The 13,847-nt window shown below is 46.7% G+C and overlaps 3 protein-coding genes across 3 annotated transcripts in view; 1 reads left to right on the top strand and 2 right to left on the bottom strand.

Annotated features, from left to right (window-relative positions):
- Window positions 1–5,199, top strand: part of elp1 (elongator acetyltransferase complex subunit 1) — a 15,280-nt gene extending 10,081 nt beyond the window's left edge. Inside the window, exons 27-37 of the mRNA XM_076287236.1 lie at window positions 126–223; window positions 415–616; window positions 897–958; window positions 1,086–1,148; window positions 1,604–1,664; window positions 1,787–1,900; window positions 3,612–3,717; window positions 4,179–4,306; window positions 4,536–4,681; window positions 4,849–4,927; window positions 5,013–5,199. Of these exons, the coding sequence (XP_076143351.1) occupies window positions 126–223; window positions 415–616; window positions 897–958; window positions 1,086–1,148; window positions 1,604–1,664; window positions 1,787–1,900; window positions 3,612–3,717; window positions 4,179–4,306; window positions 4,536–4,681; window positions 4,849–4,927; window positions 5,013–5,080 (1,127 nt within the window). The 3' untranslated portion in view covers window positions 5,081–5,199. The remainder of the gene's footprint in view (window positions 1–125; window positions 224–414; window positions 617–896; window positions 959–1,085; window positions 1,149–1,603; window positions 1,665–1,786; window positions 1,901–3,611; window positions 3,718–4,178; window positions 4,307–4,535; window positions 4,682–4,848; window positions 4,928–5,012) is intronic.
- A 216-nt stretch (window positions 5,200–5,415) lies between these two features.
- On the bottom strand, window positions 5,416–6,706 carry LOC143126107 (actin-like protein 7A). Its single transcript, XM_076288023.1, has one exon. The coding sequence runs from the start codon at window positions 6,499–6,501 to the stop codon at window positions 5,416–5,418; it is 1,086 nt and encodes a 361-aa protein (XP_076144138.1). The 5' UTR covers window positions 6,502–6,706.
- Window positions 6,707–7,459: 753 nt separating this feature from the next.
- smu1a (SMU1 DNA replication regulator and spliceosomal factor a) lies at window positions 7,460–13,339 on the bottom strand. The gene is made up of 12 exons (XM_076287235.1): window positions 13,250–13,339; window positions 12,355–12,565; window positions 11,780–11,932; window positions 11,118–11,228; window positions 10,808–10,936; window positions 10,539–10,658; window positions 10,039–10,155; window positions 9,472–9,599; window positions 9,048–9,174; window positions 8,339–8,506; window positions 8,074–8,226; window positions 7,460–7,798 (listed from the first exon to the last, which is right to left on the bottom strand). The coding sequence occupies exons 1-12, from the start codon at window positions 13,273–13,275 to the stop codon at window positions 7,700–7,702; spliced, it is 1,542 nt and encodes a 513-aa protein (XP_076143350.1). The 5' UTR covers window positions 13,276–13,339; the 3' UTR covers window positions 7,460–7,699.
- Window positions 13,340–13,847: the final 508 nt, after the last annotated feature.

Raw genomic sequence — 13,847 nt, 5'->3', positions numbered from 1 at the left:
TGTGACGAAAACCCCTCATCATTAAATGTATTCTAGGTACACACACAGACACACTATTTTGAAATATTTTTAAAATATTTCCCCCCATTCCTCTGTGTGTGTGTGTGTGTGTGTCTCTCTGTCAGGAGACGAGTATTTCTCAGAGGTGTTGAACCTGGTGAAGGATCAGCAGCTCTACAGGGAAGCCCTGAGCCTCTACCCGACAGACAGCTCACAGTACAAGGTTACACGCGTGTGCACACACACACACACACACACACACACACACACACACACACACACACACACACACACACACATGCTCTGACCATGTGTGTGTGTAGGAATTGACTGTGACGTATGCTGACCATCTGAGAAAATATCACACACACACACACACACTCGCTCAGACATGTTCTGTCCCTGTGTGTGTAGGAGTTGAGTGCGGCGTATGCGGAGCACCTGGTGGAGCGTTCCCAGGCCGAAATGGCCGGCCTTTTGCTATGGCGATGTGGCGAGCTGGCGCGTGCGCTTCAGGCCTTTGTGGGTGGGGCTAGTTGGAGATACGCCCTCTCAGTAGCCATGCAGATGCCCCTCCCTCCTGACCAGCTGGCTTTACTTGCCCGAGACCTGGCAGGTGTGTGTGTGTGTGTGTGTGTGTGTGTGTGTGTGTGTGTGTGTGTGTGTGTGTGTGTGTGTGTGTGTGTGTGTGTGTGTGTGTGTGTGTGTGTGTGTGTGTGTGTGTGTGTGTGTGTGTGTGTGAGCTAGTTGATCATTTAATATTCAGTGTACAGACGGAAGATGTCAGTGTTTGGTAGCACCCTGTCACCACTGTAGCATGGCTGCTACTGACACTGGAGATAGACCCCTTATAAAATGTGTTGTGTGTTTATGTTTATGTATGTGTGTGTTTTCAGATAAGTTACTGGAGCAGAGGAGGTATACAGAGGCATCTGTGTTGTTGGAGCAGTACGCCAAGGTTTGACAATCAGCCTAAATTCACACAGACACACACACACATGCACAAACCGCATGTATATATTTTTGTATAGTAAAGCAGTTGTCATTTTTGGTTGACACTGTGTGTGTGTGTGTGTGTGTTTCAGGATTGTGAGGAGGCCATATCTGCTCTCATCACTGGTGCAGCGTGGGAAGAGGCCCTCAGACTGGTCAGTCTTTCTCTCTCTCTCTGTCTCTTTTCTCAATTTCTCTTTCCCCTCCATCTCTCTCTCTATCACCCCCCCCCCCTTCTTCCCTCAATCTCATCAGTATTGTATGAGGATTTATACGGTGTACGGTTTGTGTGTGTCGAGATTTATCTTGTATGGTTTGTTTACCAGAAGGGTTGTGTGTTGGTAAATTTCATCTTGCATCTACAAGATGGTGTGTGTGTGTGTGTGTGTGTGTGTGTGTGTGTGTGTGTGTGTGTGTGTGTGTGTGTGTGTGTGTGTGTGTGTGTGTGTGTGTGTGTGTGTGTGTGTGTGTGTGTGTGTGTGTGTGTGTGTGTGTGTGTGTGTGTGTGTGTGTGTGTGTGTGTGTGTGTGTGTGACATCTACTAGATGGTGTGTACTCCTGTTGTATGGCACCTGTTGTATGGTGTGTCTAATTGCTTTTTCCTCATCAGGTGCATCTTTATAACAGACAAGACATCATAGAGACCAACCTGAAACCTGCTTTACTAGAAGGTACAGGCTCCTGTGTGTGTGTGGGGGGGGGGGGGGGTTCTAAATCTCGGATAAGTGAATAGTAGTAGTTTGTAGTCTATAATGTGTGTACGTCTGTAATGTCTTTATATGTGTGTGTGTAGCTTATACCACACAGGTGTCATTTCTGGAGTCTCAGAAGGCCTTGTTTTCACGCCATCAAACACGACTCGCTGTGGTCAGAGAAGAGAAAGAGAAAGCCAGACAAGAGATGCTGGGTATATGCACACACACACACACACACACACACACACACACACACACACACACACACACACACACACACACAGACACGTCCTGCAATTTAGTTTCCCTGACTTCCACATTTTAACTGCCGTTTCAAAAGACATAATGAACTGAGGAACATTACGAACCCCCACCTCTCTCTCTCCTCCCCACCTCTCTCTCTCTCCTCCTCCCCCTTCTCTCTCTCTCTCTCTCTCTCCTCCTCCCCCTTCTCTCTCTCTCTCTCTCTCTCTCTCCTCCCCCTCCTCTCTCTCTTTCTCTCTTTCTCTCCTCCCCCTCCTCTCTCTCTTTCTCTCTCTCTCTCCTCCTCCCCCTCATCTCTCATAGGCGCAGTTTGACATTCCAGCCAGGGGGGGGCAGACAAAAAAATAATAATAATTGTAGCCTAGCTGGCTGCTGAGTCCTGGCCTACCACTTGAGGAACACAGCATGAGCACATATGGAGAAAACAAACATGCTAAATAAAGATATATATAATTACATTGTAACAATTTAACAATTCGTCCTTATGAAATCCAATGCAGCACGGTTGTCTTGAAACGCAATAGACAGTGTCGCCTAGCAGTTGAAAACATTCGGGGCTTAGCCCATAGAGTCTGGTTGCTGCTCACTTTTGAGAAATTAATCCATCGCCTCTAGCCTCATTTGTGCCACATTGATTGAATATTTTGTACAATCATATCTTGTCAATTAAAGAATGTAATGACCTGTTGCCATCTTGACATTTCTGTTTGCTATTAAAAACTAACTATATAGCCTAGTGCTGTGCTTGTGGAACGTTAAACCTCCGACGCCTCAAGAGTGCTGCTGGCATGCGAGCCACCTAGCAGAGTGGAGTTTTAAATAACAAGATGCATCGGTTCATGTACCTATGCTTAGCTTAAGGAGACCGAGTCATTGAAAACTCAAATTCGATTCTAGAAAGGCTAGTCTAGTAAGTAAACTCCAAACTGTAGGCTATTGAGTGCAGGGCAGACCTAAATCATAGCGAGAACTCCAAGAATTAAAGGAAGTGTTCACCTACAGTCTGATGCCTCTCCAAACGCAGAAACGAAGTGCAATCACGCCATTACGTTAACATGTTAATATTTTGCTGTAATCCAGTGACACAAAAAAAGTAATCCACAGCGATCAGTAGGCCCAGATGCACAAAAAGGGTCATGGTGTTTCTAGCCAGGCCTACGCGTGTCACATTCACCAGCCAGTTCCAAACAGGTGAACAAGGCTTCGCCACTTTGCTGTTTAAACAAAGTGGAATAAAAAGTCCAAAACTACACACAACGCAAAATCAATTAGGCTAGTAAGCTGACAGGACATTTATATACATGGCATTTAGGCAACCTTTATTGCAACGTTGGCACGGCAAGATGTCCATACTAGTGCAACAGTAATTTTAGTTTTTTGCGTCCTGCATGCCTCGTCAGGTTGGCCGTCGCTTTCGATGTGAAGGATCGTAAGAGAAGAATACCTGGCTGTTCCCATCATCAACCGCAGCCCGTTCCTTATATTGTTGTTTTGTGTTATTTAAATTATTTTTAAAATATCTGGTCATGCCAGACGTATTTCACTAATTTTTGAAACAATGCAATTACCCGTTTCCACCAGAGGGGGCAGTGCTCCCCCTGCCCCCCCACTAACTCCGCGTATGTCCTCTCTCTGTCTCTCTGTCTCTCTCTCCCACAGATGAGGGTGATTGTGGAGATGTGGAGCTCTACTCAGAGGCCAGCAGTGTTATGAGTGGCAGTCACGTGGGCTCCAGATACACACACAGCAACTCGCGCATCTCAGCGTAAGCGCACGCACGCACGCACACACGCGCACACACACACACACACACAGCAACTCCTGCATATCAGAGTAAGAATGCACATACATTAAATACTCTGTACATGATAAAGCATTCTTAATTGGTGGGCAGCCGTGGCACTGGTTAGCACTCTGGACTTGTAACCGGAGGGTTGCCGGTTCGAGCCCCGACCAGTGGGCCGCGGCTGAAGTGCCCTTGAGCAAGGCACCTAACCCCTCACTGCTCCCCGAGTGCCGCCATTGTAGCAGGCAGCTCACTGCGCCGGGATTAGTGTGTGCTTCACCTCACTGTGTGTTCACTGTGTGCTGTTTGTGTTTCACTAATTCACCGATTGGGTTAAATGCAGAGACCAAATTTCCCTCACGGGATCAAAAAAAGTATACATACTTATACTTACTTATAATCTGTTGTGTGTGTGTGTGTGCATTTCTGTGTGCTTGCAGGCGGTCCTCTAAGAATCGGCGTAAGGCCGAGGGGAAAAAGTTTAGCCTGAAGGAGGGGAGTCCCTTTGAGGAGACGGCACTACTGCACGCACTCACACACATCACACACACAGTCGACAAGATGAGAGGTAAGACATGTCAAGGTGAGACATTCATTTACTCGTACACTTGTGCGAGCGAACGATTGTCGTGGGAGGTTGACAGGTTTTAGGATGTCTGAATGTGTGTATCAGAGAGAAAGTGTGTGAGAGTGTTCGCTCGTGTATGTATAAAATGCATGCATGCGCATGTGTTTGAAAGATTGTGTGTGTGTGTGTGTGTCTGTATATGCTTTATATAATGCTTTGTGTTTTTCAGAGGAGATCCAGGGACTATTGAAGGCTCTGGTGTTGTTCCAGTATGATGACCAGGCGGGGACACTACAGCGCAACTATAGCCAGCTACTCACTCTCATGGAGAGCAACATCCCTCTCATCTGGATCCCAAACAACACACAGACACTGGTGAGAACACACACCACACCTACTTACTCTCATGGAGAGTAACATCCCTCTCATCTGGATCTAGGCAACACCCAGACACTGGTGAGACCGCACACACACACACACACCTGAAACGTAAACTCAGCCAGAGACCCTCTTTGTGTGCGTGTGTGTTTGTGCATGTGTAGGTGACGGGACCCACTTCCACAGCCAACAGCATCACAGCCTCCTTCCAGCAGCAGAGAGTGCCCCCTACAGCTCAACAAGGTCAGTGCAGCTAAGCATCACCTGTAGCAGAAGAGTGTGTGAATCAGTGTGTGTGTCAATCATTGTTTTGTCTCTCTCCATACAGACACTGAGGCCTTCACTCCTCCTAAGATGAGAACCTCTGTGAAGTGGAAGCTGTGTGTCCTAGACTGATGTGTGTGTGTGTGAGTGTGCAGGGGAGTGAATGTACGTGTGTGAGTGTGCATGTGTGTATTTACAAAATAAGTGTGTAACCATATCAAATGTACAAATAAAATAGGTCTTAACATGAATCTTTGGTGAGTTCAGCTTGTCTTTCCTTTCTCTAAAACACACACACACCTTTGTAACTTTGTTTTTGAAAAGTGCTATATAAGTTATTATTATTATTATTATTATTATTATTATTATTATTATACACATCATTTCATCCATTGTGCGGTCAGCATCAGTCTTCATCATAACATGCAGTGCCAATGGTGTTTAGTATGTTTACTCATATCATATGTTCACACAAATCCCCGGTAGACCGCGTTTGGGCCTTTCTCCAGATACTCGGTCCTGCGCATCCACAGTGACTGGAACGTGGACAGGGCCGCGAGGATGGAACCTCCGAGCCACACCGCATGTTTGCGAGTGTCTGTGGCCACCACGCGCACCCCACCACCGGGAACCACGAGGTCTAGCTCGCTCTGCATTCGCTCGGGCATCCCGCGGAAGAGTGTGGACCCGCCGCACAGCAACACGTTCTGGCGCATCACGCGTTTGAGGCTGATGTCGCACATGTTCAGGCTGTTCATTACGAGCGTGTGCAGCCCGGGCTCCCGCGAGTCCAACGCTCTGGGCTGGAAGAGCGCCTCGGGGCAGATGAACCGCTCGCGTCCGAGTTGGATGCGCTGGCCGTCTGGCAGCACGTGCTCGACTTGACTCTCACCTTTGAGGAGTTCCATGTCCAGGTCGGGAGCGACGTAACAACATTTCACCTTAATGTCTTCTGTGGCGGCTGCAGAATCTTCAGCTATCTCTATCCCAGAGTCCCGCAACAGCGCGCGCAAATACCGATCCAAGCTGCTTCCTGAGTAGTCCACCCGACAGGTATTACTGGGTAAATAAAAGCCCTCGTGAACCGGTGTCGCGTAGGAGCATCCCTCGCCGCTCTCCACGACCAGCCCTGAGGTTTGACCACAAGAGTACATGGAGAGCACCGACTGGTTTTCTACGTACAGGGCGGGAACGCAAAAAGTTTCGAACATGACCTCCGCGAGCTTTTCCCGGTTTGTGAGGGGACTCAGGGGAGGATCCGAGAGCAACACGGCGTGCCTCTCCGGCGGAGTGTTCAGCTCGCGGAATGCGCGCTCCCACATCCACTCCATAGCATCCCAGTCCGTGATGATCCCGTTGCGCACGGGGAACACTGCGGGAGCGTCCACTCCCGTGGCCGCCCCTACGAAACTCGACCTGGGGCGTGCGGAGGAGCCGTGGCGCGTCATTTTCACCCTACTCGGAATGACACACGACGGGGCAGGGTCTCCCGCAAGGCCCGCTCTGACAGAGCTGCTCCCGACATCAAAGACCACCGCCTTCGTGGACTTCATCCCTGCACTGGCAGATGGCTCGAGCCCTTCCCGGTGATTCGTGTCTAGCGCGTTGGGGCATTCTTGCGCCTGACAACAGACTGTATTATGACGCAGGCAACTACAAGCGAAAGTCAGAGTTGACAGAAGAGCTGAGTCTAGTCTCTGTCAAACACACACTCACTCATCTACATGGTGATATAACCTGGTAGCCATGTCATTTTTGTTAATATGACAACCAGTGGCGCAAAAAAGTGCGCATGCGCTATATGCGGCGCATAGGGGCACATCACCGTGGGGGCGCCAAAGCAATGGTAAAAAAAAATATATATATATATATTTGGTATATTCTTTATGTAGGCCTAGCTACTGTTGTAGGTTTCTAAATCATTTCTGCATTTCCTCAATGTTAAATAACATTTTAGAGGACTAACAGGCTAGAGTAGGCGCCCTATCTCATAAGATTCCATCATAGAATTTTGACATAGAAAAGGGAGTGGGGCGCTGTGAGCGATGAGTGAGCAGGTAGCCTACGAGTAGTGAGTTTTCGTCTATTGAAAAAGATGGATAACGCATAAAAGCTGTCGGGGGATGAAAATAGAAAAAGAAAGGAAAAATGAGATGGCATGTCAGGATGGGATGTGACAGCAGTTAAATAAGTGGATGGTGAAAATTTGTTGTTGCATACCCCTCAAAAAATGGGTAGCTGCGCCCCTGATGACAACACTGGTGATGGTCATCCTTGCAACTTGGTAACAGTTGTTAATGTGGATTTGGACTGGTGTGAGACATGACACACACACAGAGCTAAGAACCAATACAAGAGCCCTCAGTGGTCAAGTGCCATATTATGCTCTCATCTGAAAAAGTTGCATATTCTTTCATTAATCACTCCATCATTCAGCAGTCCCAGTTTTGACTTTCTCTGTTGTCTGACTGGGTGTCCTCTGTTTGACTAAACACATTTGTGGACACTCTATTTCAGAGACTAAAAAGAGTTTTAATGACAGACGACAAATCCAGAAGACAGGAATCAAAGACAACTTTCACTGAGTATCAACAAAACAAAAGTAATACAATAAAAAAAGCGTTTGGTACCAGGTACACCTGTCAAAACCATAGCACTAAATAAAAAAGTGAATTTACAAGAAACACACCATAACAACCCCCCCACCCCCCATACTGGTTTCCATGGCACACTCTCAGACACAGCGCTTGATCAAGGCTTCCATAGTTTCAGGAGGCCGTCTTCACTGTAGGTGGCAATGAGGTTCTGATGTGGGTGGTGGGCAATGCCAATGACATCCTTCTCATGGACCTATACACACACACACACAGACACACAGTTAGTCATTTCTACCTCTTTTCAGCTGAGCAAGCACACTGCACCACATTCTTCCATAGCAATGTCTCTCCAGTGTGACAGTACAGATACAGTAGAGTGTGTGTGTGTGTACCGCAAGGGTTCTCCAGTTTGCTGATGACTGTAATGCAGTTGTGTGTGTGTGTGTTTGTGTACCTACCGTGAGGGTTCTCTCCAGTTTGCTGATGACTGTAATGCAGTTGTGTGTGTATATATATGTGTGTACGTACCGTGAGGGTTCTCTCCAGTTTGCCTGTGACTGTGCTGAAACAGTAGAGCACAAAGTCTTCTCCCACGCAGTAGATCCACTCTCCCCTCGGAGACAGAGAGCAGCACACAAAATCACCTCCCTCACGCTTACCCGAGCTGAAACTACGCACAATCTACACACACACACACACACACACACGAGAGAGACAGGATTAACACAACAAATGAGAGTTGCGATGAATTCAAATGATTGACAGACAGTGTGTGTGTGTAAGTAAGAGTTACCTGGCCTTGCATGTTCATAATGACCACGGTGTTGGAGCGATTGCACACAACAAAGTGCTCTGGGTTCTTGGGCAGCTGGAGAACGTTGTTGACAGTGATGTCGGTTCCAGCAGACGTTCCTAATGACTTGAAGGTGTTTGAGCATTCTGTAGTCTTCACATTCCAAATCTACAACACACACACACACACACAGTCAGCATTTGTATTGATTATGGCACCCTTCCTGGCTTCTTTTTCTTCATCTGGTGGTCTGCATCCTCCCCTGAGACTTCCAACAACATCCAGACGCGCGCACACACACACACACACACACACACACCCCTGTTCCCAAACACCTTGTGTGAGTGTGTGTATTAGGGCTGTCTCTTTAGATTTCAATATCGATATTAAAATCGAACCAACCAACACGTGTTACAAAAATAAACAGAGAAAATCAGTTAACACATGTGCCCTATTTAATGTTTATTTGACAATTCTGAAAGTGCAGTGAGCATTGCGAAAGTTAAAATAATAATAAAAAAAAATGATTAAGCAGAGGAAATAGCCCATGCTTTAAAAAAGATTAAATCACAGGCCTGGCTGATAATGTTTTGAAAAAATGGAGGGCAACGACAATGAACCCTTAATTTTTCATTAAAGTGACAGCCCTTAGTGTGCATATGAGCATGCATGTGAACGAGCGTGTGTGAGTCTGAGAAAGTGTGTGTACCTTCACGGTGCCATCTGATGATGCGCTGATGATGTGGTGTCCGTCAGGGGTGAAGGTCGCCTCGTTTACAAAGGACGCATGGCCTCGGAACTCTTTCAGGAGTTTACCTGACTTTAACCCATGGATCCTGACACACACACACACACACACACACACACACACATATATTAGTCTTAAAGACAATAATTTGCAATAATGAAAGTGGTCTGGTGTATACCTGTGTGTACTTGATGGTCTCAGTGATGGGTGTGTGTGGCTAATGTTCTGACAGTGTGTGAGTATGTGTGTGTGTGTGTGTGTGTGTGTATACCTGATGATGTGAGTATGTGTGAGTGTATATATACCTGATGGTCTGTGTGTGTGTGTGTGTGTGTGTACATGTACGTGATAGTGCGTGCATGCATACGCGTGTGTGTGCGTGTACCTGATGGTCTGGTCGAAGGATGCGCTGAGAATCTGGCTGCTGTCCTTGCAGAAGCTGATGCAGGTCACTCCTTTGCTGTGAGCGCGCTCAAATCGCCTCAGGCACTGACCACTCTGGATCTTCCAAACCTGTAGGTCAACACAGCCCACCATCAGCCACACAAGACAGGAGTGTGTGTCTGTGTCTGTGTTCTTCATCTTGCTGTCCTGTGCATCTATGGCTGGTATCTCGGTGTGAGTATGGAGTGTGTTGTGCCAGTGTGTGACAGTGTGAGTGTGGTGTGTGAGACCTGGATCTTGCCGTCCTGAGCTCTTGTGGTGAGCATGTGTGTGTGTGTGTAACCTTGATGTTGCCATCCTGAGCTCCTGTGGCGAGTCTCTCTCTCTCTCTCTCTCTCTCTCTCTCTCTCTCTTTGATGTTGCCGTTCTGAGCTCCTGTGGCGAGCATCTCTCTCTCTCTCTCTCTCTCTGTGTGTGTGTTTGTGTGTGTGTCTGTATCCTTGATCTTGCCGTTCTGAGCTCCTGTGGCCAGCATCTTTCTCTTTCTCTGTGTGTGTGTGTGTGAGACCTTGATCTTGCCGTCCTGAGCTCCTGTGGCCAGCATCTCTGTGTCTCTGCTAAAGCACATGCAGAGCACTGCATCGTCCATCATCATGAAGTTATCCTGAGCCTGGTACTTCAGATCCTACACACACACATACACAGGTCTGTTTAGAAAGTCATCTTTTAAACACAAACACACACACCTTTACAAGAGGAACATTACAGTCTTTACAGTCAGTGCACTCTATGCACAAACACAGTTTGATACAGATGTACAGGGGTATCACCACAAACAGCTGTTTTTGATGAGAAATGCATTCAAGTGAGAGCTATGGAAGTGAATCAGGTATTCAGGATTCAGAAGTCACCTGCATATGGATCCGGAGTGGTGGAACGTTCATTGTGTGTGTGTGTGTCTACAGAACACATCTTACTGATCGTGTGTGAGTTGTGTGCATGTGTGTACAGAATAAACACACCTTTCTGATTGTGTGTATGTCGTGTGTATGTGTCTGAGGAACACACCTTTCTGATCTTGCCAGTGGTGAAGTTCCACACCTCAATGAATCCATCCACAGACCCGGTCACCAGGTACTGACCATCAGGAGAGAACCGAGAGCACTCCACGTGCGACTTCTGTCCAAACTGCGCACACACAAGCATACAATCACACCAGTTAAAATGAATACATGTTGTGTCTACATAGGGCATCTCACGTATTCTGTGTGTGTGTGTGTGTGTGTGTGTGTGTGTGTGTGTGTGTGTGTGTGTGTGTGTGTGTGTGTGTGTGTTACCTTGATGTGCCTGCTGAGTTGTGTGGGGAATCTCTCGTCTTCCACGTCTTTGACGGCAGCTTTGCCTCTGAACAGATCGATGGTCATACCAGGAGGAAGCAGACCCTGATGCTGCTGCCACTTCAGAGACTGGAGAGAGAAAGAGGAAGAGATTGGGGGGACAGAAAGGAGAGGGAGAGAAGGAGAGAAAGAGAAAAGGAGGGAGAGAGAAGGCGAAACACAATGAGGCACAAACCAGAGAGAGAAGGGGTGTATTGTATGCCTGTGTGTGTGTGTGTGTATGTGTGTGTGTATGTGTGTGTGTGTGTACCTGGGCCAGTAGAGCCATCAAACGTGAGGGAGGCACCACGCTGACTTCCCCAGCCAGAGCCTGGGCAATAGCCGCCCTCCTCTTCTCCTTACTGCTGCCATCGGGATACGCCTGCACACATGCACACACACAAACAATTAAACACACACATGCACGGTATGCAATAATATTCACATACAAGCTGTTTTGAATTACTGAAAACACTGGGTAACACTTTACTTGACAGTATCGACATAAGAGTGACATGACACTGTCATGAACGCATGACACCGTCATGACACATGAACCCTAACCCTAACTTGTTATGACAAAAACCGAATGACACTTAATAACAGAAGCGTTATGTCATAAACGTTTACACTGAATGTCCTACGCAGGGATGTCATAAAACCAAGGTCATGTCACAGGAGGAGAGTGCAGGCAAGATCAGGTGAACTTGGTGTGTGAGGGTGGGCATGCGTAGGTGTGTGAGGGTGGGCATGCGTGTGTGTGTGTGTGTGTGTGTGTGTGTGTGTGTGTGTATGTGTGCGCGCATGTGTTTGTGTGTCTCACCTCACGTGGGTCGATGTAGGACCTGGCCAGCACATTCTCTAGGTAGATGTACTTCTCTCAGGTGTTTGTGTGTGTGTGTGTGTGTGGGTGTGTGCGTGCGTGCATCTCACCTCTCGGGGGTCGAAGTAGGACCTGGCCAGCAGGTTTTCCAGGTGGATGTACCTCTCGGGCTGGGTCTGCTTCAGCATGATCATGGGGTCGGTCTGGCGCAGGAGGGAACGTGCCGCACCCAGCTCTCTCAACTCAATCAACTCCAGCACCACCTAGTTTCACACACATCAGACATTTTACATTACACACACACAGCTCTCTCAAGTCATTCAACTCCACCACCATCTATATACACACACACACACACACACACACACACACACACACACACACACACACACACAAGGCATATCGGCGACCGATATATTATTGGCTGATAAAATAAATGAAAGCAGTAAAATATTATTATTGTTCCAATAACTGAATTTCAGCCGATAACAACATAACGTATCATATCGGTACCCAACAAACAGACCATTTTGGTTATCGTTATCAGCCCTAAAATTCCATATCAGTATCTGTAAGACACACACGTTACATTATACATTACACACACACCCAGCTCTCTCAACTCAATCAACTCCAGCACCACCTGGAAACACACACATTACACAAGGGTATTAGAGACACGCACTTGCTCGTAGAGGTCTATGAGAGTTTTGTCGGGTAGCTTGAGTGACTGGATGGCCTGCAGCACGGTGTCCCAGTGGCCGCTGTTGATGTCCGCCACAAAGCTCTCAATACTGTCCACGGTGTTCAACGACACGGTGGTCTCCTCAACCAGCGTTGCCAGAGTGCGGTGGAGACTGTTCTCCTTCAGGTACTGCATGATCAGACGGATCACACTACACAATACGCATGTACACAGAGAGAGAGAGAGAGAAGATGAGAGAGAAGATGAGGGGTCATTATTGGTACATAGGCAATAACAAACTTTACCTGGTGTTACATTTATTAATAATTTACACAGACATTACTTAGGCACCTAATGTTAACCTTAATTGATTTGCTCCATGCATTATCTCTTACACATTACACTAGGGACTGAGCGCTCAACTAAGGTAACAGGACGACATGCATCTACAAATCAATGTTATAAGGAGCCAGCCCACGTGATATTATCGTGACAGTCATGAACATTAACATACTTTTCACCGATCTTGACCTAAATTGCACAAAATAAGCTGAGTACTAGCATGCTAACAACTTGCTATAGGACACAGCCCCAGCTAGGGGGGAGAAACAGCTAATGTGAGCGCCATGGTAAAACCAGAAAAGAGGTTACAGCGACCAAAGTGAAGTGAAACATTCACTGAATACTACCACGAAGCCATTTTAGTTAACCAGTAAGTATAACATTGGCTAGCCATCATAGATGTTAGGGTACAACCAATTTAGCTATGCTAAAGTTGAGTCGACGTAAGCAGAGTGCAGCTCCCGGGTCATAAGTTCATAAACATCGTTCTTTTCAAGAAATATCGATGCACTAATCATAGGAGCCACGCCAAATGTATACAATATGTACTCACTCGGCGGATTCAATCTCCAAAGACATGATTTAGCCTGTAAAAAAATTCACAACGAATTCTGTTGAATCTTTTACTGTCTATGGTTTTGAACACGCAGTGGAGGAGGAAGGAACAACAAAACGTATTCTATGATAATACAGAGGTCCTTTCTTCTCACGTGCGCCACCAGCTGGCCAGGAGGGATACGTAGTTTACAAATACAACCCCTTGCTTGCCTGACTCACTAGGCGCACAGAGAGTTTTAGAATTAGTATAGAAATGGGCTATTAAATGGGGTTTTAAAATATCCATTGCTGAAACAAAGTATGTGGTCTTTAGCTGAACTAGGAAGAAATGGGAAGGTTATCTAACATTATTATATGAGTCTGTATTAGTTTTAAATATCTGATATAATATGGGTTGATATAGTTAAGGTTTGTTTTAAATATTATGAGGTGTTTGACTTATGGGGAAGTTTTCTTGGGGAGCAGATAAGAGTACTCTTGTACTTACTCTCTTTACTCATTACTTATTTTAAGCAATGGTCAGGTCAGTTTTTGATCATGGATGTCAAGTAGCCCTATATCAGTGTTTCTCAAACTTTTTCAGACCAAGGACC

Source organism: Alosa pseudoharengus, unplaced genomic scaffold, assembly GCF_046254945.1.
Source record: "Alosa pseudoharengus isolate Yale_2024_CS ecotype anadromous, Long Island Sound unplaced genomic scaffold, YU_APseudo_1.1 YU_APseudo_1.1_scf_16, whole genome shotgun sequence".
NCBI lineage: Eukaryota > Metazoa > Chordata > Actinopteri > Clupeiformes > Clupeidae > Alosa > Alosa pseudoharengus.
The sequence above is the reverse complement of the archived record's forward strand: the minus strand, read 5'-3'. Positions and strand labels throughout refer to the sequence as shown.